Raw genomic sequence first — 27,618 nt, forward strand, 5'->3', positions numbered from 1 at the left:
CCCTCCCGATGGCTGTGAGGAATGAAAAGGTGAGAGACCTCTGCCTGCTGCAGCTCTGCTTTCACAAACCGAGGAGGAGAGTTACCAGCTTCAGAAAACTCCTTTTTTTCCCCTTAAACTCTACTACTTCTATGAAGCCTCACATTTCCCTCCAGCACTTCTGCCTTCATTCGGGGGGGGTTGAAGCTTTAAAGGTCGTATGCAAGCGACGCGCCGCTCTTCCGAAGCGGGGGCTGCGGGGTCGGGCTGCTCCAGCCCACCTCGACGGCCGAGCTCCATCCCGCCACAGCCCGTGTCCGAGCACACCCGCCAGGGATCCGGCCGGGCGGTGGGACGAGCTCCGGGAAGGGGCAGACTTCCCCACGGCGACCCCCGTGGGGCCGCCCCCGGGGCGGGGCCGCCGCCCTGAAAGCCGGGCCCGGCGGCGGGGCCGGGGCAGAGGGTGTGCCGCCGAGGGAGGGCGAGGGTGAGGGCCAGGGCCGGCAGCAGCAGCAGCAGCAGCAGCAGCAGCAGCAGCAGCAGCAGCAGCACCATGGAGAGCGGCGCCGACGGGCGCCTGGACGCCGCCGCCTTCCTCGGGGCCTGGCGGCGCTTCGACGCCGACGGCAAGTGGGGACACGCGTGGGGGGCGCCGGCTGAGGGGTGCGTGGGTGCCGGGCCCGCTGGGTGCCGTGCGGGGGTCTGTCCGTGCAGGGGCGAGCGGGACCGCCGGGGTGCGGGGCAGAGGGTGTGCCGCCGAGGGAGGGCGAGGGTGAGGGCCAGGGCCGGCAGCAGCAGCAGCAGCAGCAGCAGCAGCAGCAGCAGCAGCAGCAGCAGCAGCAGCAGCAGCATGGAGAGCGGCGCCGACGGCCGCCTGGACGCCGCCGCCTTCCTCGGGGCCTGGCGGCGCTTCGACGCCGACGGCAAGTGGGGACACGCGTGGGGGGCGCCGGCTGAGGGGTGCGTGGGTGCCGGGCCCGCTGGGTGCCGTGCGGGGGTCTGTCCGTGCAGGGGCGAGCGGGACCGCCGGGGTGGGTGCGGTGTGGGTGCCTGGGATGCCGCACATGGGATCGATATTTCTGAGCTTTACACCCACGAGGTCCTGCCGGTGTTTTTGAGCCCCCCTCGTCCTCCTCACCATGAGTATCATAGCTGTAAATCACCCTTTCAACCCCCAATTTTTTGCCTTTTCATCATTTCCCCGTTTCATCTGCTGCTCTCTCTTTTCGTCCCAGTTTGGGACATGTTTTGTTTCTGAAAAGTTTTCTGTAAGAAAAATTCTAAAGGGAGCACCGCAGCTGTGCCCAGCCCTCACACAGAAGTGAAGAGATGAAATTGAGTAGAACATGGGGCTCCCCTGAGTGGGCAGGCAGGGCTGAGATCCTGACCCTGAAGCCTTGAGCTACCTGCACGGTTCCTGGAACTCAGGCAGTACCCTTGACCATTAATATATTTGCTCTTTTTTTAGACAATGGTTACATAGAAGGGAAGGAGCTTGACGATTTTTTTCATCATCTCCTGGAGAAACTGGGACCAGAAGTAAGTGACTGTGCCGCGTTAGTTGCCCATCAGGTCCAAGTAAAAAAGTTATGCTGAGAGATGGTTTGTGTTTGTTGTTCCCCGATTGCCGACTTCCTTAGCAGTTCCAAGGTAAAGAGCTTTTCTCTTGGCAACAGGGTGGCTTTTAAGCACGTACAACAAGTGCAGTCAGCTAAGCAGTTTGATCAGTTGTTTCCAGCCCAACATCTGCTGGTCAGGGGCAGATCGCAGTTGGCACCAGCTGAAGGGGCTGGTTGGCAGTGTGGAGAGAAAGTCATTTACTGTTGTTGAATAGAACCAAGTGAAAAAGCACGGGCATACAGCCTGACTAGCTGAGCGGGAGTGCAATGTTCATGGTTTATTTGTTCAAGCCTGTGCTGATTAATTTTGTTCATATGATAGGTCTCTTTCACAGGTCAATTTTTAACAAATATACTGTCATTAATTCTAAATGGTGCTTAGGAAGAAGGCTTATGTCTGTATTGCCACAAATGGCTAATAACCAAATGAGCATCAATTCTGTTGCTTCTAAGATCCAGACCTGGCTCTACAGTGTTTCTGGGCTTCTCCCCTGGTTTCTTTTCCTGGTTTTGGCAGCATTTCTCCTCTCTCATTGTCTGCATACAAACAGAAGTCGCACTACAATTTACAGGGGCTGCTTTCCTCAGCTCCAGGTCTTACCTTGCCAATGAGTGTCACCATCAGTGAAGGAGAAATCCTGCCACTCAGGCCAGCACTCAGAAGTTTACAAAGGATATAGTAATATTTTCACTACACAGAGTCTGCCCAAATAGGGAAAGGAGAAAACATCTTTCAAATGGAAGGAGGGGGTATGCCAAAAAACAGAGATGAAACAATTCCTTTAAGCAAAAATTAATTAACAAATACAGAAAAGATAGCTGATAAAAGGCATAAATTCCTGAGCATCAAGTGTAAAATCAGAGTGGTACTTACAAGTCAATTAGTACTCTTAGATCTTTAGGGCTGCAATTAAAAAAAATAGAAGCTGTGGGTAATTTTTTCAAGCATATTTTTATTTAATTTGCAAGTAAATTTGGATTGAAATATTGGCAGTTTCTGCAGAAATGTCTTTCAGAGCGTGGATGGCTAGATGAAGAGATAGGCATGTAAAAAGGCTTCAAACGAATCAAAAAAGATTCAGCAATAAGAACATTTAGGGACACAGAAAAGCTGATTTAAAGAGAAATCAGAAATTTTGTGATTGTTTACCCAGGAACAAAAGATGAAATTGGGAGCTGCTGGTCTTGGGGTACTGAAACAGCAACACAAAGCATGCTCAAACAAACTCAGTGACAGCAAACATGAGATGTTGAAGGAGACACTTAAAATGAGGCTGCAGAGCTCAGTGCTGCAGTGGGACCTCCAAGTGGGGCTCTCTGGAGTAAGCTGATGGTGATAAAATCCAGGGATAATCAGAGATCTCATTCTGAAGGCAGCTTCCTAAGGGTTTGAGTCAAGAGAAACTCCAAGCCCCACTCTAGCCCATAGCTGCCCTTGTGTATCCCTCACATGAGGTCCTAGGACAGTGTCACACCAAATAAGTAGCAAACCCCTACAGTTTTTGTAGTCTTATTGTTGCCAGTGTGAACTCCACTACGTTGTGTCATTTATCAGCACACAGAACTTGCAATATGAGGGTGTTCTAGCAATTAACTTCCTGCTTTAAAAAATCAATATTTTATTGCTTGTTAGAAGTCCCTGTTTGGATGACTCTAGCTTAACTCAGCACACTGATCCAGTTGCATCTCCTTTGCTTCTGCTAGCTAAGTTTTGCCATTAAAAGAGATAGTTTAACACAAACTGAATGGAGAAAGAACCAATTCACTCTCCTCCTATTAAATAGAACAAATAGGCTAATTCTGAAGGATGGTGCTCACTAACTTTCAGAGTGCTCAGACAGGCTCTCAATGCTTTTGGTTTTTTTCCCTCAGTCTTCTTGCCTATTTTTGGCAGTGTTTCCACTCTGGTAATATTAGTGATAAAATTACATGGCAGGCTGCAGGCAAAGCAGGCTGTCTTTGTGGCAGAAACCTCAAGGGGAACTTTTGTCCTGGGAGGCTGAAAGCAGTCCTCTGCCCACTCCCTCGACTATGGGGGCCACTTGAGCACCAAGTTAAACAAAAGTCTTAACTACCTTTGTACAATGAGTTTGTCTAACAACATTGAGCCATTTTTCTCTTTTTTGCATGATTTATAATGTACAGGGTTGTGATTATGGCAGGAGGGGTAAAGGGTCCCCTCTGTATTGGTTTTACCATCCTACAGAAAGTGTCCTGTGTGATAAAAGAGTGAGCTGGGACTGAGCATCCATCTGCTGTACTACTCATCTTGACCTTTACTCCTTTGGGTTCTTAATGTCTTAGTTTCCTTGCACGGAAAAAGGGGGAGACAGCAGTACGCTGGCACAATTTACAGATGTGTCACAAGGATTAATTAGTGACTCTGTCTGAAGTGCTACACAAGTGATAAATAATGTTGTCAGCACTAGAAGTTGTCTCTGCTTGAATAGAGAGCGGCTTCATAATTATATTTTTTCAGCCTGCATTCTATAAGCTGTTATTTTTCTTAATGACCACTGTGGTCCTTCAGCTGTTTTTCTTCCCAGTTACTCTGCAGCATCCCCAGCTGACACTAAATGCCAGGGGATGGGAGCAGCTGGGAAAACAAAGCAAAAATGAGCCTGTCGGGAAGCTGAGCGACACAGCTTTTCCTGACAACTCTGAGAGAGGAAAGAAACTTGAAATAGCATCCATCGATGGAGGCCAATTCATTGTCTTTTATTGAACCATCAACAATTGTGGGGGGAAAGGGAAAACTCTGCAACAAAGGTAGACCTGTAGTAAACCAACCAAATCCCAGATGCTGCTTCCTGTCCCTTCTCATCCAGCAGTGGGTGATTGCTGAAGGCATTTGGACAATGCACCTAACAATACACTTTAACTTTTGTTGAGCCCCAAAGTGGTCAGACAATTGGACTAGATGTTTGTTGTAGGTCCCTTCCAACTGGAATATTCTATTCTATTCTATTCTATTCTATTCTATTCTATTCTATTCTATTCTATTCTATTCTATTCTATTCTATTCCATCCCAGTCCTAAGAAAATCCCTTCAGTTTCCAGGTGTGTGTAATTCATCCTCATGCCAGCATTATATCTTCTAGCTGCTGGCACTGTTCACCTGTTTCTCTTATCACTGCTGTAATTTCTCTCTAACCATTTGAACCTCCAGCTTCCAAGCTGCTACTGCATAGCCGCCATGAGCAGCCTGAGCTCTCTTCTGCTCTTTCATAAACCTCTTTCTTCTACATTATGGCAACTCTATACATACATTTTCTAAAAGTTTTTATACTGAGGCAAATGCCCAGTGGAAAGGACAGTTACTTCCAGCATCAAATAAGTAATTTTATTAGAACAGGAACTATAGCTCCTGCATTTCTGTCTTATAGTCCTGTACATCTTTCTTTCTGTATCAAGATCACTAAGGATCTTCCTTGCTTCCTCTTTTCTATGGTTTTAATGAAGCTCTATGTATATTCTCATAATAATTAGATAAGACTTTATAGAGGAATGGCTGTAAATTTTGGTGTTGGATTACTGAAAGTTTCCTTAGAACCAGTGATATCTGGGCAGATATGGAGAGAAATGCACATTGACATTGGGCTTTCTCAGATATGTATTTCACTTTGCCTAAATTATGCTCAAATTTGATAGAAAACTTTCAGATAAAGGATGGTTGCCTTCACCTAACTGTAAGTGTATAGAAGACCACAACAATTGTTGAAGTATAGATTTGATTAGACAAGACAGGTATTAGTCTTGTTTAAATCCCTCCTGCCTGAAAACCACATGGATAGTTATGACTGGAAGGGACTGAAGTTAATCCTTTGGAGCTCACTCTTAGCAGCCATTAAGGATTTGTCTTTGCTTTTTACTTCCAAAGAATATAAACACCCTCCAGCTGCTCTTGCACTTCATCCTTGCCTTGCACACTGCATTGTCTATCTAAATAATGTGTATAATTTAGCATAGCCAGGAATGCAACAGCTAGTCAAACAATGTTTAATGGCCAAAATATCAGCCAGCCTCAAAGCCATCCAAGACAGACTTCCACTGTGCTTTATCACCCCAGGAGACCTAAGGTCAATGGTGACCAGCAGGTGAATATCAAGAAGATCCCTAGCAGAAAGCAATCAGCTTTCATCCACATTCAGAATATCTCAGAATTCTAACCCCCAGGCAATCCTGGCTCTTTAAATGTTAGGACAGAATTCTTTCAGGGTGGAGAGGCCCTGGAACAGGTTGCCCAAAGAAGCTGTGGATGTCCCATCCCTGGAAGTGTTCAGGTTGGATGGAGCTTTGAGCAGCCTGGTCTAGGGGAAGATGTTGGAACTGGATGATCTTTGAGGTTCCTTTCAACCCAAACCATTCTATCATTCTGATTATTGCCAAATAGAGTTCTTTCTTTAGGTGTGGCTTCCATCAGCCTTGATTACCCTGGCCAGCTCCTAATCCTGTTCCTTCACATTAAGGCATTGAAGTGCCTCGAGGTATTTCTTAATGCTTACCCAACATACCCATGGTAAAAATGACACAATATGTTTTCATCACCCAAATGCACATCAAACAACTTTCAGCCTAGCAGAGAGGACAGAACAGAAAACCTGTCCAAAACCTAACCACAAAACCATGATGGCACAGGGAAGACTGTGCAGTAGCCTTTGTTGGATGCTGGTGTCTACTATGGAAAAGAAGCTTTCCCACATTTATGCTGATGAGAATTAGAAAAGAAACCAAAAACACGATGCAGGATGACAGGGTAAGTGCTCATCTATTGTCACATGCAGAAGTACAGTAAATCCTAACCAAAGTACAGGGCCAAATTCTCAAGTGATAGCACTGAAATTAAGTGAGAAAGATTGGCCCAAAGGAGAAATTGGCCCTGGAGATGTAGTATAAAAACCCACAATTATGCTGGCCATTCAACCTACAGCTGCATGGGCGTAACAAAGTCATTAATGAGATTAGTTTTTACAATGAAGAAATGTTTGGCCCAAAAATGAAAGGTTCTTCTTCTAAAGTCAAAGTGTACATTACTGATGTCTCTCATTTGGTACTTACTGATGTCTCTCATCTGGTACTTGCTGGCCTCATATCTGTACTGTGTAGCTTTTGGCACGATAATAGTTGTTGATTTTCTTTTCCAACTCTCCTTCTTGGCAGACACAATTTATTTTCGTAGGTCTTGTAGGAACTCTATATCTGTGGGACCCTTGGCCTTTCTATCATATTTGGCTGAAGACACGTGTTTGAGCCAGGATTTTCAGACAATTCTCTAGTTTTTTTTTCAAGGAACAGGGTATAACAGTCACTTAAATGTAGTTTCATCTTTTTTTATACCCTAATCAATATAGCAGCTTGCTTCTAAAATCATGTCAAGAAGGAAAAATAAATCAGTTTATTACAGGAATTTCTTAACCAGCAGAAATTAAATGAGACATCCCATTTCATCGAGTAGGAAATGCTGTGCAGTGCTCCATACTTTCACTTTTTGCCCTCCAAACCAAATGACTCATAATTGTGTTTTCATCAAGACAAAGTTCTGCCAAGCACATGAATCCCTTAAGGAACAAAAATTTAATTAGTCAGCATGAAGCGAGGAGTGCAACAATATAAAAGGAATGGATTAACAAAGATTACAGCCAGGTTTCCAAACAATCATAACCAGCCATGACAAAGAAATAAAATGCTGCAGAAATTAAAAAAAAAATGTGATCATGCCCTTTCTGTGATTACAAACGCTATTAAAAACCAGATTACCTTTGTGTTGGTACAAATACTTCTAAAGGGTTTTCACAGCAGGGAAGATGGAGACTGGACATGGAAAGGAGAAAGCAGAAAGCAGAAAATTCATTTGTTATGGCCACTTGAAGCACAGAAGCTTTTCTCTGTTAAACTCTGTGGAAAAACACCTGTAGTAAGAAATTTACTTGTTAACCCTGAAAAATGTGTGAACAAAGTCACGGCAATATTTTAAACTGTGTTCTTTTATGAGAATAAAAAGCATCTGGCCTTCTCATGGTAAGTAGTATAGATTTCTTTCCTGACTGCAGTGAGAACATGCAGCAGCCCTTGGAAACCACACATCATCCACAAACTCAGGGAGGTGCATGCACCAGGGAAAACAAGGAATTACAAGAAAGGCTTCTCTGTACAGAATGACTGGAAAGTATGCAACAGAATTCACTTAAACTCTCACAAAAAGGAAAGCTTTGCAAACCTTTGAAACTGGTTAAGGATCTGTTGCTTGAGGCAGATAACATATTTAAGACAGCATTTTCTGATAAAGATATGCTCAGCTACAGACTTTCACTTGCTGCAGAGCCATTTCCTCCTGATCCATCTTATGACACAAGAGGCACATTTTTGTATGCTGCTCTTTGTTACACCATGATTTAACACAGCAGGCAGCCTCACTCATTCACTCACTCACTCACTCACTTTCTCCCCAGTGAAATGGGAGAGGTAATCAGAAAAGTAAAGTGAGAAAACTCATGGGTTGAGATAAAGATGTTTTAATAGGTAAAGCAAAACCCAAGGGCACAAGCCAAGGCAAAATGAAGAATTCATTCACCAATTCCCATGAACAGGCAGCTGTACAGCCATGTGTGGGAAAGCAAAGTTCCATCATGCTGACTGCAGAAGACAAACACCAATCTCCAAACATCCTTTTTTTTTTTTTTCTCCTTCTTCCCCCAGCTTTATATGCTGAGCCCCACACCATATGGTAAGGTATATCTTTTGGGTCAGTTGGGGTCAGCTGTTCTGGCTGTGTCCCCTTTCAACTTCTTGTACAGACCCAGCCTCCTTGCTGGTGGGGTGAGGTGAGACTTCAAATCATGTCCTCCCTTGCTTGGACAAGGGGAACAGATCAGGTAGATTATGGGGGTTTTCCAGGCTTTTAAATGTTTTTGGAATAGAAAGGAAAATAGAGCAAGCTACTTGTTTGCACCACCAAGAGGTCAGTCTTGAAAACCAGGTCTCCCAACCTTAGTTTCTGTTTGGAATATCTTATTTGATCTATCAGGGCTTTTTCAGTCTTCTGGGGTTTTTTTTGGTAAAGAGAAAGGTTCCTTTTGAAACCTAATGGTCATAACACAAGGTCTATTGTTCTTCGTGTAGAAATTTTTAATATTGGAATAATTTTGTCTTGAACGTGCATCTTGGGAAAGCCAGTTTGTGCTTTATTATTTTATTCTATGTGAGTAAAGGCTGGGTTTTGGTAGAACTATTACCAATTGTGTTTCATAAGTAGAATATTTGTGAAGATATAAAGATTGTCCAGGTTGAAAAATCTACTATAGTGTAACCCCTTGGACTAAAATCTTTCAGAGCTGTGTAAATATTGTAAATATTCCAGGCATTTACGTGATGTATCTCATAGTTAAAATCAGAATATAAAAAGAAGGAGGCTGTCCTATTTTCATGCAGGTAGCAGTGTCCCTGCCACAGACAGCTCAGTGAAGTGGTGGTTAATAGCTGACACCAGGTTGTGCAGTAAGCATTTTAACAAATGACTAGTTTGAAATGCACAGTACACATTTCAAATATCAGTTGTGATTATAATTTTGTAAATAATTCATCCTCCTGGGCTTGAGGGAGGATCATTTCAGAGTACTTTGCAAGCCTGTTGAAATTGGCAACTGATAGGCATGCCTAACTCCTTGGAGGTGTCTCAAAGTGTCAAGATGCTGTCAGAAGGCAATTTAATATCATGGGCCTGAGTTACCATGCCAAGGGGAAAGAAAACCAAGGTGTGTGTTTAGTGATGTGCTGTGCCCTCAATACCCGAGCCCACAGGACTTTCTGGACACCACCATGGGAAAGGAGGATCCTGCAGCCATGCCCTGGGACCTACTCAGCCACTTCTTCTGGGGCCTGCCACCTTGGGTGCATCCCAGTGGGATCGCTGCTTGATGTTTCATCCCCAGACTGGGAGCTGCCACCCTTGGTGTTACACACCAAGGATGCACCCCAAGGACTGCACTGTGTGGAGCTGTGCACTGCGTAAATTTGGGAGTGTCACTCATGGTCTTGTGTCACAGTGATAAAAAAGGGAGTGTACAATGTATGGAGCTTCAATAGCAGCTGGAAAGAATGAAAAACTGGGTTAGAAGACTCAGGAAGGAATAGCTGCTATCCCACATCCACCTGGTTGTAGAGATTATACAAACTTTGAAGGACTTTTATTCAGGGATTGGGAAGAAGGTAATTTATTGTCTTGTAAAATTTCTACAAACGTATGCCACAATGCAGTGTGGGTTATCCTTCTCCCTTCCTTCCCTCCCTTCCCAGAGAGGGCCACCTCCCACATAATTGGAAGAGAAGCCAGAACCTGCTCACTGTGGGTGCTGAGGGTAACATAGGACTTAATTGCTTGGGAAAGATTAACTAGGTGAGCTTCCCAGCCCAGCCACTAAGCTCATATGACCAAAAGCCTTTTCACGTGGTGGGGAAGTTGTATTTTGTGTAGTCCAGTCAGAGTGGTTCTGAACCTCATGGCTTCTGCTAAAGAAACCATGCCCGATGAACCTAAACTTTGTACTTCACCTGTCACAGCGATGCCTGTCGAAACACGTAACCTGGCAAGTCTGGAGAACTCCTCACTAGGTATAAATCAATTGTGGGGTTGAGCAGATACAAAGAGAATGTCAATTGCTTGAAATTCTGTGCTTTTAACCCAGAAACGCTGACAGGGCTTGGTGCCAGGTCTTAAATCAGCTGACAGGCAATAATAAGCAACAATCTAGCTCCACTGACACCTTTCAAGGCTGCTGATCTAATGAACTGCAGAGATGTCATTCAAGGATAAGGATATCTTCCTGAAAAGCACAAGCTGGAAACAAGCAGGATGGAAAGTTCTGTAACACACTCTTGAGCAAAACCAAAGCCCAGTGATATAATGGGAACAGCTGGGTAAAGAAGCAGGTGTCACTGAAATATTTTTGAGCTCCCAAACACTGATCTTCCAACTGAAAGCTTAGTAGCTGCAAGGATACGCATAGGACTTAATTCCAACAATTCATCCACAATAGTGTATCTGTGGGTTTTTGAAGGCATTACCCCCAACTGTAAGAATGCAATGATCTTGGTGATTATTTGTGAGTGAGGAGAGATTTATTCCAGGAGAGTCTTCTGGTGCCTTCAGCAATTTTCATGCACTTGTTGTTTTCCCCATGGCAGAGCACCATCACAGAAGAAGAAGTTCAGAGGATGAAGGAGCAATTCATGTCTGTTTATGATGTCACCTCAGATGGACGCTTGCAAATCCAGGAGGTATCTCTGCCCAGCTCCAGCCCAAGATTTCTTTTATAGAAGGATGGAGAATTAGAAGACTTTTTATAGGGTCTGTAGGAGTAGGAAAAGGGGTAATGGTTTTAAACTGAAATGGGGTAGATTAAGGAAGACTTTTTTTTAAATGAGGGTGGTGAAGTTCTGGAAGGGGGTGCCCAGGGAGCTGGTTAATGCCCCATCCCTGGAAACATCAAAGGTCAGGTTGGATGGAGCTCTGAACAACCTGATCTAGTTGAAGATGTGTCTGGCCATTGCAGGGAAGTTGGACTGGATGGCCTTAAAGGTCCCTTCCAACCCAAACGATTCTGTGATTAAGACCTGTGGCAAACTTGGAAGATCTGGAAGATTGAATCTGGATGCAGAGGAGGTGACCCACGGAGTATTACATTGGCCAGATCCTTTGGTCCGGAGTTTATTTCCATGCCAAACCTGTATTTCACATATTGGATCAGTAGCTGCCCAAGTTTTTTCCTTTCTTTACTTTCATGGTGTGGGTTTGTTTTTTGTTGTGGGGATTTTTTAAAATGTTTTTCAATCCAGCTTGCAAATATGATGTTGCCGGATGATGAGAATTTCCTACTGCTTTTCCGACGGGAAACTCCCTTGGACAACAGCGTGGAATTCATGCGGGTCTGTATCTCCACACTGCCTCCTCCCCCTTGCACACCACCAGCTCCTTGAGCACCAACCCTTCTGTCCCCTGTGAAACGCAGCTTGGGAAATAGATGGGTATTGTGGAAGCAAAACACATTCTGACCTGTTCAAGTAAAGAAGGTTTTACATTATTTACACCAGCAAAACAGAGGTGTGGTATCTAGGACGGGACCAAGGGTACCCAGAGAACTCACTACATTTCACAAACACTCTCAGCCACCTATCAGTCATGCCACTACAGACAAAATGTCCCCACTCATCAGTTCACCCCTACAGCTCCTCACCTGCAATACAGTATAGACCAAGACAAAGAGCAGGTACATTTTAAGCCCCATTTTATCCTGAAACATTAGACTGTTAGGGCATGGAGAGGAAATCTCCATAAGTTGGGTCAATAAGCCCACAGAACTTTGCCCAGTCTTCCTCTCATCTCTGCCTCTAAGTATCCCAGCAGGGAATTTCAGTTTTTCCAAAATCTCATGCAGTTGCTTTTATTTCACGTACAAGCTGGGGGCTTCTACAGATCAATGGCCTGTTGTATATGGCCTTGACTCAGAGCAATAAAATAAGCTGCATGTACAAATTAGGTAAGAATTGCAAAACAGTTTCTTAGTATTGTCTTCCTTTTATAGACAGTGTGTCTGCATTAAACATGTGATAGCAGCATGTAGCATGTACAGCATCCAAGTGTGAGTAAGAGCTATTGTGTGAAAAGTTTATTTTATTTAATCTAAAATTAATTAAATGTTGGCTAATGCAACAACTTGCTCATTATGGAAGTTCTGCTTTGAATCTTTGCAATCTATCACAGAGCAGATGAGTAACTGCCGTATTTATGTGCTCACATCACTCTATCCCCATTCAGATCTGGCGCAGTTACGATGCTGACAGCAGTGGATTTATTTCAGCTGGTGAACTCAAAGTAAGTTATTCTAACAAATCTCTTTGGGCTTGACCTCACTGATGTCAATGGGAGCCCTTCCATCAGCTTTACCAACTTGCTGTCTTTTTGTGTGAGTGACAAATGGCATTTCTGGGTTGTTCCTAGGTAGTTTGAGGACTTGTGCCTTCTGGCATGGTCTCAGGGGCCCTACTGGAGGGAGGATGGTTTGCTCCTGCTTGCCACTAGCCTTGTCTCATGACCCCAGTTGTCTTGGTGACTTGAGGTATCCAGTGAGCCCCACAAGGCTTTGCACATGTGCTTCTCCCAGCTAAACAGAGCCAAAGCCGTTGTGTTTTATTAAGGGAATTTCTTCACAATCTCTTCCTGAACCTGCACATTTTCTGAACACTGATTTCTCATTAAAGCTCAGGCTATTGAGGCAAGAGGCCTGTTCAGAAACCATAACTCAAACACTTTGAGCCAGCAGTCAAAAAAGTCCATCCCTGGGCTGCACATCATGTGCTGAAGTCTCAGTGTGTGGCCTCAGCCTGTGTCCCAGCAAAGATGTTAGAGGAGGCATGAGTATTTTACTGAATGCAAATATTTGTATTTGAGATCAATTAACAAGTATTGCAGGACTTATGTTGTCTTTTGCTTATTTCATGAGTCTATTAGGACTCGCTCCAGTATACCTATTCTGGGGAAATTTAGTTACTTTCTAATTTATTCAAAAAAACACCATGTTTCAGCTAAAAAAAATTTGAACTTTGTCAAACTGAAGACACTAGTACTAACCAGGAATGTGAAACTAGATTTGTGTAACCTTGCTGAATTTGAATTTAATTTCCTACTGTTATTTCTTGAATTTCCACTAGGGAGTAAAATTTCTCTCTTTTCTTACTACAGGATTTCCTGCGAGATCTCTTTTTGCAGCATAACAAGATAGTTGCTGAGGTAAAGCTGGAAGAATATACTGATACTATGGTAAGAAAACATAGAATTAATGTTTTTTAGATCTGAGTACAGCCTAAAATCTCCTTTAGGGTCAAAGTTTGCAGGACCGTAAAAACCCTGCAAGATGCTTAAAAGGTGTGTTAGAGATCCTTGGGGGTAGTTAGCATGCACTGGTGCTAACAGTTTTTGGACTGGGCATCAGCTGTGAATGCATTTCAAATAGTTTTGCTGAGAGTCAAACTATTTCCTCTGAGAAAAGAGCTCAACTTTACACCAAAGCAGGCTGAGCTCTAAACCCCTTTAAATACAGGTGAGGCACATCCTTATTCAGGATATGTTCAGCCTCAGGCAGATCTCCAGCTCATTCACTTCCTCCTTCCCACTCTTCCTCCTAGCAAATCCTTTTTCTCCCAAGACATGCAGGTATCTGGCTTTTCTGCTCTCAAAGCCCAGCAAGCCTTGCTGGCTCCCTGCTGCTTCCCTGAAGACTGAGAGGTTGAAAGTTCCAATTCTCCACCTGGCTTATCACAATATAGCTTTTATACTGCAATCAACAACATAGTATTTGGTGTGGTTTTAGCATCAGTCACCTGGATTTCAGAGCAACTTATTATATCTAAACATCTAAAAACAAGAAAGGAAAAAAATCTACTTTCTGGATGTCATTTTCAAGGGTATAATTTGAATTCCACTAGCAGACATCTATCACTGTAATTTTCTAAATGGTTTTCAGATGGGACTGCGTTGTTTCTTGACACAAAATCTGTGTTTGTACCTAAAAACCAGCTTGGTATGCAAGCAAACAAGGAGCTGCCTACATATTTTGCAATAACATGTTATGTATGTGTGATGTCTGTGTGCCCAGAAATGTGACCCTTTAGAGCAATGTGAGAAACTGTACTGTTATGGAAGAGTGTATATTTTGTTTTTCATATTTATAAGACAGTGAAGAGAGAGGAATGCCAGCTGCAGAAATTATTTTCCAACTGGCAGAGTTTGAAAGCAAAAAAAGCCCAGAAGTTACAGCTAAGACAAAAATATTTCTGGGAGCATTTGCTGGTAGCAAATATCTTTCATTCTGCTCCATTAAGGTTTCCATCCCTGATGCTTAATCTCTGATCAAGTGCTGGGGAGTAGGTGATCTCAAGCTTGTAGACAGTCGGTGGTTCATTTCCTCCAGCTAATTTCCCTTCCCTCTAATTTCCCAAGAAAGATCTGTGATTCTGCTGCCCCAAGGCAGCTAGGTATCAATGCAGCCCAGGGCTGAGAGCCAGGAGATCTGGTTTCTATTCCCATGGTTTCTTGTAGAAGGGCTTTGTATCTTCAGAGAGGCAGTTTAATCTCTATGTTGGAAGATAAGATTTGATATGGGAAAAGGGATGCTTTGTATATCTAGGGAAATTGATGATCTGAAATGCAAATCTGGCTCCTGAGGACAAAGGGTTGCCAAGCTGCAATGCCAAAAGACTCAGGGATGTTAATGGTTATTGGAAAATAAGAATATGGCAGATGATTAATTTTTACCTTGCAATTCTTTTCTCCAAACTGAAGATCAAGGATGTTTATAAACACATCTGATCCCAAAAACTAAGGCAAGGTGTGACATTATCACTGGCATAATCTTATCCTGGAATAAAATAGAGGATGTGAAGTCTGTATATAACAGCAAATTATCCACATGGGCAGTATCCTATAGCATCAGATACACTCCACAAATGATTGCATATGAAGTTATCCGAAGTATCTATCTGAAGGCAAAATTCCAAGGAGGGAAGAAAGATTCAGCCTTGCATTTGCAGGGCTGGATTAAAGAGGGAAAAGTGACTCAAAGGTTTGATGTCAAGGCCCAGAGTAATGGCAACCCTTCACTTCTTCTCTCTCCTTTCCCACATGGAGTGAGGAGCTGTTGGAGTGCAGAGTCCCACTGCCACTGGACTCTGCCACCATCACCACTGTTTGGGACAAATAGGTCAGTGGCCCATCCATTTTTTCCCTGACTCTGTTTTGTCTTTGACAACCAGCAGCAGTGATTCCTTTTCTGCAGTTTGGACATACTTACATTTCTCTCTCCTATTGCTTTGCTCCCACCCTTTTATCTTTTTAGAGCACAAAGTCCTTGGGAGCAGGACCTGTTTCTGCTGCACACAGCTACAGGATCTCGCAGGGTAGCCCATCTATTCATCTCAGGGCTTTCAAGGGCCAATGTAATTATTTTTCAGTTGAAATAAGCTGTGTCTCAAGGAGCTGTAAACCCATCTGTCTCCACAGGAATATACAGATTTCTGCCCTTTTTTCTGTACATCACAGCTGCCTGCACACATCTTAAGCAGCTACTGGTATCCTGAGTGGACCCTAGGGCCTTCTGGAGGTAGAGATAAAGGGGAAAAGGCAAAAATTGTAATTTAAAAGAAGCTAGCCCAGGCTTGAGGAAAAAAATTAAGGCAGCATTTTATGGTTCTGTGCTGGGTATTTGCAGTTTGTGAGCAGATATCAACCAACCAGGGCATGTTAAATTCTTGCCCCTTGTGCTGTTATGAATGATCTCATACAACATTAAAAAAATGCTGGGAAGAGGGAGAGAGTATTTCATCTGGAAGAGATTGGTCATCTCTGGAAAGGAACATCACTTTATCAGGTTGCTTAGCAGCCACTTCTTAAGAGGCTATTCTGTTTCCTTATGGCCTTGACATCCTTTCTTCAGAAAACACTGGTATAGATCAGGGATTTGATGAACAAGTGATGAACTCCTATAAAGACAACAGCTAGTGAACACACTGGCATTGCACAAACTCTGTGAGTCTGCTAAATCAAATCTTAAAAAGCACTAAAGCCACTGGGGAAAATCATAGAAGAGCACTGCAGTTCTCAAGACTCTTCATGGGCGAATTGAAGTGACAATGCTGTGGTAAGGAAGCCCCTTTGTAGGCACTGTTGTTTTTTCTTCTGTGCCTACATAGATACATATTTGTATTAATAATAATGAATTTAGTGTGTATTAATAATTATTTACATGCACCCCCTTGCAGTTCTTAGTATTTGAAAACAGTCTGTAGGTTTGTTGCCTTCCCACAGGCTGTTGGCAGGGAGCAAGTGGCTTGGAGGTTGATGTGAAGCCTGGTATTGCTCTGAACTTCCTGAGAAAAGACCCCAAGGGTCCTGCAGTGTGTACTTTGGGAGACAGAGTGAGCATAGCTGAAAATGGATGGAGGGTTTAAATAGCATGGTGAAAATTTTCTGCCTTCCTGAATTAATACAAGCTGGAGAGATGAAGACTGGCCCCCTTGATACTTCATGGTGAGGGTACTGTGGATGATGACAGTAGAACAACGTTTTCAATCCCTCCCACCTCCCCTCAGACCCCAAGATCAAGCTGTTAGTAGGTTTCTGGGTCCTGATGAAGTTTCAGCTCAGAAATACCTGTCTCACATATGCATTTGACAACGATTTTTAAGAGTGACAGGTTCCATTACCTGTGTATGCACTTAAGCACAATATTGTAAATGCCAGGGTATGAACTAGATTTAAGATATGGTTTCTGATAGTCTGTAGCTTCCCAGATAGCAGGATGTTACTTCTAGTTTGTAATGCAAATGTCTACAAGCTGCATGCAAGGCAAACTCATTTCTGAGTCAAATTTCAGCAATTTAAGTTGTTTATTCTGCTGAAGCAGTCACACATGCAACACTGACATTCACTTTTTTAATTGACTTATGTTGATTATGTCAGATGGAGCATAAAAAATTCCTTTAATCTGAGCATTATTATATCTCAGTAAAATGCAAAGGACAGTTCTTATCCAGCCAACATGCCATCTTTGCCCATCATAGTTTAATACTCTAGAGAGGCAGTGATGTAAATGCAGTGGCTAATAACAAGTATTGGTCATGAACTACAGCATTTGAAAGCTTGTGGATGATGATGATGAGGATGAAATCCTAACCCCGGAGAAGTCAGAATAGATATTTTCCCCAGCTGTAATGACACGAGGGTTTTGCTGGGCTTATTTGCCAAGATTCTCCTGGGCACTGAGCTATGTGCCTCAAGTGCAGAAGCCTGCAGCTGAGGGCTCCTCATCTTCTCAGTGCAAAGGGGAAAAGGTTGTCTTCTCCCTGAGGATGATCTGTGTCCATGAGTATGCACTGTGGACTACCTTTATTGTGCATTGGGGGGATTTCCGGTGCTTTTGTGGCTGCTGCCTGTCCCCTCTGCAAGGATAGTGCCAGAGTTTCACTGTGGTCAGTTGTATGGCTGTGAAAGTCTATCTGTGTTCAGTGCTGATGCCAATGTACTCACGTGAGCAAATAAAAGCCAAATTCAGGTGATTTAGACCCTTAACATCTTACTAGTCAAGGCAGCATATCTTTGTTAACAAAGTCTCCTGTGATCACTAAACAAAAGGTGTAATAATGGAAAGACAAATATTTACTGTATTTGAAAAAAGCCTAAACAGAATTTATTATCTTTGTCAACACACCAAGCAAACTTCCCAAAGCTCTAGAAATACTACAGGAGTAGAGTGTAGCCTACAAGATTGGTTCCCAAAGTGCAGTCTATGGTCATCCCTTCTCCTCCTGGTAGTGGTCCATGCTGGCTTCTCTCCCAGGTGTCTGAAAGGACCCACACAGCTGATGAACACAAATCTGCCTCCTGTGTCCCTTCTCAATTTAATGCCAGGGTGCTGTCACCTCCAGCACCACACTTGCTGTGGCATAAGCCAAGGGAAGCAGAAAATACGATTTAATCTCAAACTTAATTTCTGAAGATCAAAACCAACAGAACTCAGGAGCCTGCAGGCTTCTGAACACCTTAACAGATAATGCCTTGATCTCTTAGGAATCAAATCACTCTTAGAAATCCTGTGCTAAAGAACTTGTTTATGTGACACGGGCAGTCTGGCTGGGCAGGACGCTGAGCTTTTGTCCTGAGGGTAACTTGCTGGCCACTGGGCTCTCCTGTCACTCTGCACATGCCTTTGTGACCCCATCCTTCCCTAAAGAAAGAGGCCATAGGCAGTCCTGCAGCTTGGGCTGATGCCTGTCTTTATACAGTCTCAATAACCTCTGTACTCCCTGGCTGACTTTTGTTTCAGCTCTTGGGCATAGGTGACCATGATATAGACATTAAAATATATTTGTGAGAGTAGGAGGTCAAGTAAAACTGACTCTCTTAGTGTCCCACTTAATTACACACAAAGAGAGCCAGAGAAGGTATGAAAGCAGGTTTTATTGAGTCTGCTGATCACAGAACTATTTATTTTGATTGTTTACTTCTTTCCTTATCTCTGTCATGGAAAATAATTCAGATTTATATTGCTCTTCAAAGAATGTGTGTGTTTGTCACATTGTGGTGCTTCAGTGGCCTTTAGAACACTGGACTGAGAAAGCAGAAGTATTTCTTTTGCTGAATTAAAAGCTGATGGCAGTTTTGATTTTGCACTTTTAAAAAATGGAGATGTAACAACTTTTATTTGCAAACCAAGCTCTTACATATTCTCTGTCTGTCTCAGAGTGCTTCAGAGTACTTTCAAACAAACAGGGTGTGCCCTTGGTGCACTGCCATTAAAATGTCAGTAAATTAATTTGTGCAAACACTTTAAAACATGGGGTAGTTTGACAGTAATGGAAATGCATCATTTTATAAAGCATACTGCTAGATGCAACAGAGCCTTTAGTAAATTTGAGTGCTATTTAAACATGCGAGACCTTGTCCTAAACCACATTGAGATGTTTCATATCAACCTGGCAGTGTAAATATACCTTTCATGAGAGTAAACTGAAAATCCATCAAATTTAATATGTCAAGATGATGTGTGAAGGCAAAAGTTTAAATTAGAAACAACCTCATAACCATTTCAATTATCTCCTTCTCCCATTATGTATGCTTTGTCATATGGGGTGGATACCCTCTGTCATTCTTTGTGTACTCAGGCACAGAATTAGCAGATCAGATCAAACACTCACGTGCTTGAAACTTGAAAGTTTGATTAAAAAACATTTCCCCAGGCTGTTCCCTGAGTAATGCAGCACGCGACTGCCATGTAGTGGGTATGCATGAGCTCTACTTGTCCCAATAACAGGATTAGGTCTATCTTATTAGCTGTGGTACCTGAACTAATTCAGTGAACACCAGCCCTTCTTCCCTCATGTTTTCCATATTTCATGTGTTAGTCGCTGGGCAAGAATTAGCTTGGCATAGCTATTCCAGCCAGACTTTTTTTCTTTCTGTTGACTGGTATGGATGATCAAAATATTGCATGTGTTTGATAATTGTATTCAGGGCAGTTGTGACAGAAAAAGGCCAAACAGATAGAAAAGACAAAGGTTCTCTCTTGCAGAGCTGAGTGAAGGAGGTCAGGGAGGGGAGTTGGTTAGCTGTTAGTAGATGTGGTCATTCACTGAAATTTCAATATCAAGCTGAAAGATAGGGTGCAGGAGAAGAATGTTTCCTTTCATTAAGAAATCCACCAAGGAGTTTGTTACCTCTCTATTAAATGTGTTTTTCTGGATCTGTACTGCTGCAGGAATATTGTAAAGGGCTCAGAAATTGGTAGGATTGAAAACCATGTGCTCACAAAATTGATAATGAAGCAGAAAGCCTTTCTCATCTAAACCACCATCTCTCATCTAGTCTGTTTCATTAAGAGTGCACAAAATTCTCCCTCGTTATTTGCGACTTCTGAAACTATGAAAATATGTTGCACCCACAAAGTAGAGCAGTTGCAGGGCAGGTGGGATACATGAAGTCCCAAGGCAAGGACAGCCATGCTGGGATGCTTATGTATTTATGCCGTGGAAAAGAACATGAGGCTGAAGATGTTTCACTGGAAAAGAATCATGAGACTTGTACCAGGCAAGCCTATGTGAAATGAGAACTGTGCCCCAAGTCTGGCTCTTGGACAGAAAACCACCAGTTCTGTTATGGTCCCATAAGCTCATATGGAGATTAGGACATGGTGATCACAGAGTTGAACTTCTCCCTGAAAAACTCAGTGTTTGCTTTTCTGAGGCATCACAGAGAGAAAAACACATCTGAGTTTGAAGTCTAGGCTGAAGCACTGAATTTTAGTCTCAAGACAGTAATTCTGAAATGCAGCAGAAATGGGAGAAAATAAAGTGAAGTACAAGTGAAGTACTAAGACTACTAAAGGCAGTATGTTTTAGTGTGTTTTGCTAAAGATACTGTATTTTTGTATGAACCAAAGACCAGTGCCTTCAGCCACAGCTGCCCTGACCTGGCAGCAGAGTTCCTGAAATCTGGGCCCTGTGTTTCCCGCCAAAAAATGTCCTTTCCCAGCAAATGCTGTTCTGTCTCACCCCACCAGCTGCACTGCTTTGTGGTGACCTACAGATCATGTGGGTAACTAATGCTCCTTGGTGGCCTAAATCAAAGGATTTAGAGTGGCATTTTCAAAAGCACTGAAGTTACTGTAGAGCCCTCATGGAATACCATAAGGACTATGGTATTCCCACCACCCACATGCTGGTACTTTCTCTAGCCAGCTACATAGGGGTTGTCTCCATAAGCTTCCTTTAGGCAGCATATTTTACAGCAATGATGTAAGCTGGATGTAGCAACGTCGCCAGTGGTGGAGAGTATGCCATAGCAAAGTAGTAGGGGTATTTCTCCTCAAACAACAGACAAAACCAGGTTAGGCATTGTTGTTCCATTTGGAGAGAGGCTTTTAAAATGTTATCTGGGCTTATTTATTTCTAGAAAGAATATTAATCATTTTCTATGACCTGCAGAATAACTCCTTTATCAGCTAAGACTTGAAGGCTTGAGTTTATCTCTCTGATGGCAGTGGGAGGCTGTCATTGCAAGGACATTTCTCCCCTTGGTGGCACCAGCAAAGGGAGCTTCTGCTCCCATCCCTTCCTCTAGCCGTGTCCTACTGCTGCTCCAGCAGAGACCAGGGAAAAGTGCCATATTGCTGTGGGAGATCTAATGGGGCAGGAAGCAGCATGTAAGAAATTAGATCAGCTGGAAGGGAACAACTTGGACTGATGCAACCAGGGGGATGTCCTCAGGATGGCCTGGCAGCTTTATTTGTCTCCCCAGTTCTAGAGTTCAGAAGTCTTTCCTCTGTCATTTAGTGGCTCTGCACAGAGCATATGTTTGGCAGAGGGCAGTTAAATGGAAAAATAGCTTTCTTTGTGCCACTGAACACCCACGTGGTTCTTGTGATGCCATTTTTCCAAATATCTCAATATGGGCCTTCAATCATTCGTAGGACTTTCATGCTCTCTTTCCATGGGAGGAAAAGTGAGCCCGTACCAATGCCTCATCAAAAATTCCACTCAAATCTCACAAGTGTGAAATACTCAGAATAATTAATGGTACAGAGTCTGTTGCAGAATCTCAGTCTAAATGTGCTACAGTAAAGGGTTACCATGGACTTGCTGTCCTTGTTCCCCTTGAGCAATGGGCAGGGAAGAGGCAGCACTGACAAAACAGGCAAAATCTCCCTGAGAAATGGCAGCTCTCCAGATGCTACTTTTTCTCACATGATTATTAGGCTCTGCCCTGGCTCCACTGCTGAGAAGTGCTCAGGACATGCTGCTGGCTCCCATGTGTTCAGGCTATGTCATAGGGGATAATCCTGTCCATCTGAGCTTTGTCAGATGGGGCTGGTTCAGGCCTTCCTCACCAGTTGTGCAGTGCACAAAAGATCTGTAGTGAACCAATTACTCTGCACAGCCAGTAAACAAGCAAATGTGATCTATTAAGGTAAGATTAATGCATATTCCTTAGCTGAGCATTTGACAAAGAAAGATAATCTGTCATAGTAAAATGTTCATGTTCCCTCCACACACAATGTGGATTTTTTTTTTTTTCCTAGAACTTTGAGCCATGAGATACTCAGGTTTGCAACTCATTAAACATCCCCCCCACCCCCTTCTTTGTAACAGTCCATTTTTTGTGCCTTGAAGAGAAATGGAGAACCAAATACCGCAAATAAATATTTTTTTTTTCTGTGATGGCTCATCAAAATTATGCTATTCAGTAAAAGAAAAGAATAAGTTTTGAAATCACATTTAACCTCTTGATATTGGTAGCCTGAACCTTCTTCCGAGTCTTAGTCCATTCTAGCAGCAGGCCTTGAGCCAAGCAAACCCCACAGCTTTAGTGGTGTAAAATCCTGACCTGAGTGGTGATTAGAAGGTGGCATTTGCACCTCAGCCTCTCAGAAGCCGCAGCAGCAGTCAAAGGTAAGGATGGAGTCCAGGTGGAAGTGTTTAGAAATTTCTCCCTTTTTCTGGCTTTCTTTTTTTTTTTTTTCAGGACCAGGGCAATGTCAGTATTTAGTTTCTGAAGGTCTTTCCTGCAGACTTGCTTTATCCCCATGTAAGGTGGGAAGGGAGAGGTACTGCTATTTGATTGTTTCGGGTTGTTGCTGTCAGAAAGTTGGCTGGTTTTGCTATTCCGTTGTGCCACCCTTGCACTTGGTACTAACACAGAACGCCATGCTTCCCAGGGTCTGGGCAAATACCCTGAGCAAGCAGAGGGAAGGGCACAGGGCAGAGAAAAATATATATTGCCCTTTTTTTATATGTGTGTGTTCTACTTATGGCCCATGTGCTTTATCTCTGTCTTCTTGATTTATAGATGAAAATCTTTGACAAAAACAAAGATGGACGACTGGACCTGAATGACCTGGCAAGGTAGGATTTAATAATGTTGATGGGGTGCTTCAGCTCACAATGGTCAATCCATGCAAGGTGATCCTCTCCCTCTAGGCATGTGCAGTTGAATTCTACCAGCTTTTGAATTAGATCTGCTCTGATCCCACCTCTCCAACGCATGATCCCCATTGCAATAATCTGAGAATCTAGAGCCAGGGATAGGAGCAATGCCAGGGTCTGTCTGTACAACATCAATGTGCTCTGGCATAATCGGAGGTGCTTCCCAGGAGGTGGCAAAACAACCCATGGCTCTGTTTCTCCAAAAGAAGGATGACAATCCTTTCAACAGGGTTGCAGACATGCATTTATTTTTCATCATTATGTGCAGCAGAAATTGCAAATAATTTATACTGCATTTTGAATAATGAAAATGCCACCACAAAAGCACGTGGCAGTGGCAGTAGGAAAGAATTTGGAGGGCCAAGGTGAGATGCTTGTGAATAAAGCTGGGGACTCAGTCATGGGCCTCTGTCTCTTTTCTGTCCCTGATTCCTCAGAGGCTTATAGATTATTTTCACTGCCTAGAGATAGAGAGCATGCCTCTCTCTGTAAAACAATGTGCATTGGTTAGATGGGACTTTAAATTTGCAGATACAGCCTTAAAAGACCTGTTTAGAGGGTGAGGGGACAGAGGTCTGGTTTGCCACTGTAACTCTCTGCTTCAAATCCCGACAAATGCCAGCACAAATAACTGCAGTGCATACAGCAGTTCCCTTTGACTATGAATACAGGAGGAGAGTCTGGGGCAGGATGGAGAATATCTAAAGGGGGTTGTTGTTACAATTTTCTCTTAAATACAGTTTCCTTTTGGGAGCCAAGCCATTTGAGGCTCTCCTCCAATCTGAAAACATTCCTCAGACTCCAAATCCCTCCATGGGCAGACACAGCTCATCATGCCCTGTGCCATGGGCTCTAAAAACTTTGGGGGTAGCAGAGCAGTTGGAGAGAGAAAAGGTTTTATTAGTGCTTTACAGGCTTTAGGAGATGAAAAGAGAGAAATTCTGCCAGTCTTGATGCACAGGCCAGCATTACTTTGTCCTTTACTTTTACAACCACCAAATCCTCCCTCCAAGAGAGAGCCATAAATCTCTTTCTTTAATGCAGCACAGCAGCCCAGTTACAAGGAATGATTGTCTGATAACACTTGCTTCAGAAGCTGACACCCTCTGTTGTGCAGGACCACCAGAAATGCTCTGGGAGAAGCAATGGTGCTAAATAGGCATGTCTGTGATGAACCAAAGGGCACCCTCTGTGCCCCATCAGACAGGGAGGAAGGTGTGTGTTCCCACAACAGCCCTCTGTAAATAACCCCACAGGCAATTTTCTCTTTTATAGGCCTTTAATCTAACATCCCTTTGCTTTGCAAACAAGGAGAGCTCAGAATAGGTCATGTGCAGATGATAAAGCGAAAAGATCGTAATTAAAATCTCTCCATTCAGGATTCTGGCACTCCAGGAAAATTTCCTTCTACAATTCAAGATGGATGTAAGTAGCACTAATTTTTGATACATTGATCCTGTCTCCAGCTAAGATGACCTGGGCCCAAACTTGAAATTTTTGCTTTAATTTTTCTTTGTTTGTCCTCTCTGTATGCAGGCTTGCAGCACAGAAGAAAGGAGAAGAGATTTTGAGAAGATCTTTTCACACTATGACGTTGTGAGTCCCATGAGTCAGTTCATTCCCTTGCGGTTTGTAAATGACAGAGTTAGCATGTGCTGCTGAGACTTCTTCCTCCTGCTGGGTGCTGCTGGAGTCACTGAGGAGCAGCAGTTGTGCCCAAGCCCATGGCCCATGAGCCCAGATGCCAGACTGGGAGGGGTAAGGTAGGGACAGAGAGGAGCAATGCTCAGAGATCTTGTGTCAAGGACCCATTTTGACTTTCTCCACTGCTGTGGCCATTGCTGCTGATTTAGCAGTTTCCCTGCAGGAGATGCAAGGGAAGAAGAGGAAGGTGGTGGCTTTAGCGCTCACAGTCTCTGGCAATTCAGGACCTGCATCACCACCATGTTGAAAAATAAACCCCCTTCCCATATGAAATCCATGGTTGTTTAGGGAGTCTGGCTCAGGACAGATGTAACCACTTAACTGCGTGTTAGACATCAGGAATTCAGTGCTGCTTCTGGCAGTCACAACTCCCTCAGGATGGTGGGATACATTGCTCCCACTTGGTGGGAAGAGATGGTTTGGGAAAAACAATGGGATCTTAGATATTGGGAAGAAATTTTTTACTGTGAGGGTCTTGAAGTGCTGAAACGGGTTTGCCCAGAGAAGCTGTGGATTTCCCAACCCTGGAAGTGTTTGAGGCCAGGTTGGATGGGGCTTTGAGCAACCTGGGCTAGTAGAAGGTGTCCCTGGCCATGGTGGAATGGTTGAAATTGGATGATCTTTAATGTTCCTTACAACCCAAACCATTTCATGATTTTGTGAACTTTATGGTAGAAAGCATGGTGACAAGGTATTGGTGCTCACCAGTAAACACTGTAGTGGTTTTGACTCACTGGGGAGTTTTGATGTCTATTCCTTCTTTCAGAGTAAAACAGGAGCGCTTGAAGGCCCAGAAGTGGATGGGTTTGTCAAAGACATGATGGAACTGGTCAAGGTATCTTCATGGCTCTGTTTGTTAATACTCTGTATTTCTTAAAGATCAGTGCTTTTGGAGAGGCTGTGTTCACAGAGACAGTAGTAAGAACATAGAGACAAATTTTAGTTTGATCATCAGCAGAAGGCAATGTCACCAGGTCAGTATGTATACTGTAAAGCATTTCACCATACCACAGAAATTCTACCTCACAAATCAATACAGCTTCCCGCAGGAACTCTGTTTTTAAAAGGTCCATTCTAGTTCATACTTTGAATTAGGCAGGCGTTACAACATGACATGATATGGATGGGTCATCACAATTTCTTTCTTCTGTTTTCCTTGTGAATGTGGTTCTCACCAGAATGACCTCGTGGTTCATTAGTTCATCTCAGGGCTACAATTGAAAATTACTTGAGGTCTGTCTGCAATCAAGAATACCATACCTGGTGTGTCTCTTCAGCTCCTGATGGACAGAAGAGTCTGTCTTCATTGGATTATCTCGAGTTTCCAGATGCAGTCCAAGATAGAGCTTTTGACCCAAACAGAATCTGATCTTTAGCTTCCTCTGAGCCTGAACTGTTGCATTTCCACACAGTGTGGGATATCTGTGCTGCCACGTCTATTCAGGAGAGAGCAGAGAATGGCAGCTCTGTGCTGATGGCTGTGTGTGTGTGTGTTCTGGCCATGCAGTGTGCAGGAAAGGGTGTGGGGATAGGCAGGATGCTGGATTTGTGTGGCTATGTCTGAGTGTGTGTAAAGAAGGGAAATTTGTACTTTGCCTAAGGGCCTTCATCAGCATTGCCCTTGGACACCACAAGCTGTGCATGTGAATTTGATCCCCTCTTGAGAATGTGGGAAGCAGAGCAAGCAGTACAGCATTAGGAGCATACAGAAACTGTGTAGCCTGTAAAATGTGTCTTCAACATGGACTTGATCCACAAAAGGTATTTTTTCATTGCTGACTAGCCTGTAAAAGGCTAACAGTAAGCTGACAGTAATGTCACATTAGTCCTTACACAGCAGGTTTGAGAGAGGAAACCAGATGAAAGCACAGGTCTGGGAGAGCAGGGATCTGCATTGCACAACTTTCTGAAGTTTTCTTTTTTATGGATCAGATACTGATGGCCTTGGCTGAGCACAAAAGTCATGGTGTATTTCCATACAGTCACTTACAGTTCCATGCACCTTCTGCTTTTTCAGGGCACCCTTTCCCCATCTTCTCTTCACTTCCCCATGACATATGAGATGTGGGGCCTTTTGGTCACTCTTCCTTGGGTGAATTTCCCAGTTGCTGCATGGTGGGCTGCTTTACTAGCTGGGGAAATCCAGAGTAATTTTCTCTCTCAGCATTCTTTTTCTCTTTGCCTGCAGCCCAGCATTAGTGGGGTAGACCTGGACAAGTTCCGCCAGATCCTGCTCAACCACTGCGATGTGAACAAGGATGGGAAAATTCAGAAATCTGAACTAGCTTTGTGTCTCGGGCTGAAAATTAACCCATAGCTGGGAAAGTGCTTGTGGTTGTGTTTCCCTTTAAAGATTTGCCTGCTGCTCCTCGTAGAAGTGTGTTCTGTGCTGCTGTGGGAGTGGTGGGCAGCTGAGGCACCATGCTGCCAGGCTGGAGAGCGGGATTTGCACGGTGGCCTCCTCATTCCACCAACTCCTTTGTGATGTTTGCTTGCTGCTGCCTCTTGTGGGTCCCCTAAGCAATGTCTGCCCACCAGCAGATGAGCTGCTCAGAGGACAGGTTGCTGTTATTCTGGCCTCATGAAATGCTGCTCTGCCCATTCTCCTAGGATAGGAAAAAGCATCTCCTCAAAAACATCCCCTCAGTGCTTTCAGAGTGCAGCTACTAGGTGTTTCTGATGGTCACTTTATATGTTGAAGTCATTACTTTGGTGAACATTGTGCCTTGTGCATTTAAAATATTGGATGGATGACAGTGTATTTGTGCAGAAATAAAATGGCAATTACAAA

General features: G+C 43.6%; 1 protein-coding gene across 1 annotated transcript; it reads left to right on the plus strand.

Annotated features, from left to right (window-relative positions):
* Positions 1 to 829: 829 nt before the first annotated feature.
* Positions 830 to 27,618, plus strand: SCGN (secretagogin, EF-hand calcium binding protein). The gene is made up of 11 exons (XM_041476720.1): positions 830 to 1,133; positions 1,448 to 1,518; positions 10,779 to 10,871; positions 11,430 to 11,519; positions 12,409 to 12,465; positions 13,333 to 13,410; positions 22,987 to 23,042; positions 24,503 to 24,548; positions 24,660 to 24,719; positions 25,594 to 25,662; positions 27,016 to 27,618. Exons 1-11 carry the CDS (start codon positions 830 to 832, stop codon positions 27,142 to 27,144), a joined length of 1,053 nt encoding a protein of 350 aa, XP_041332654.1. The 3' UTR covers positions 27,145 to 27,618.

Source organism: Pyrgilauda ruficollis, unplaced genomic scaffold (genome assembly GCF_017590135.1).
Source record: "Pyrgilauda ruficollis isolate IOZ18807 unplaced genomic scaffold, ASM1759013v1 scaffold39, whole genome shotgun sequence".
In the NCBI taxonomy this organism is placed as follows: Eukaryota; Metazoa; Chordata; class Aves; order Passeriformes; family Passeridae; genus Pyrgilauda; species Pyrgilauda ruficollis.

Bases quoted from the DNA above. Each gene is read 5' to 3' on its own strand.
- SCGN (XM_041476720.1), top strand. From the start codon at position 830: ATGGAGAGCGGCGCCGACGGCCGCCTGGACGCCGCCGCCTTCCTCGGG. The intron at 10,872-11,429 runs GTATCTCTGCCC...TTTTCAATCCAG, and splicing joins GACGCTTGCAAATCCAGGAG to CTTGCAAATATGATGTTGCC. The intron at 11,520-12,408 runs GTCTGTATCTCC...ATCCCCATTCAG, and splicing joins ACAGCGTGGAATTCATGCGG to ATCTGGCGCAGTTACGATGC.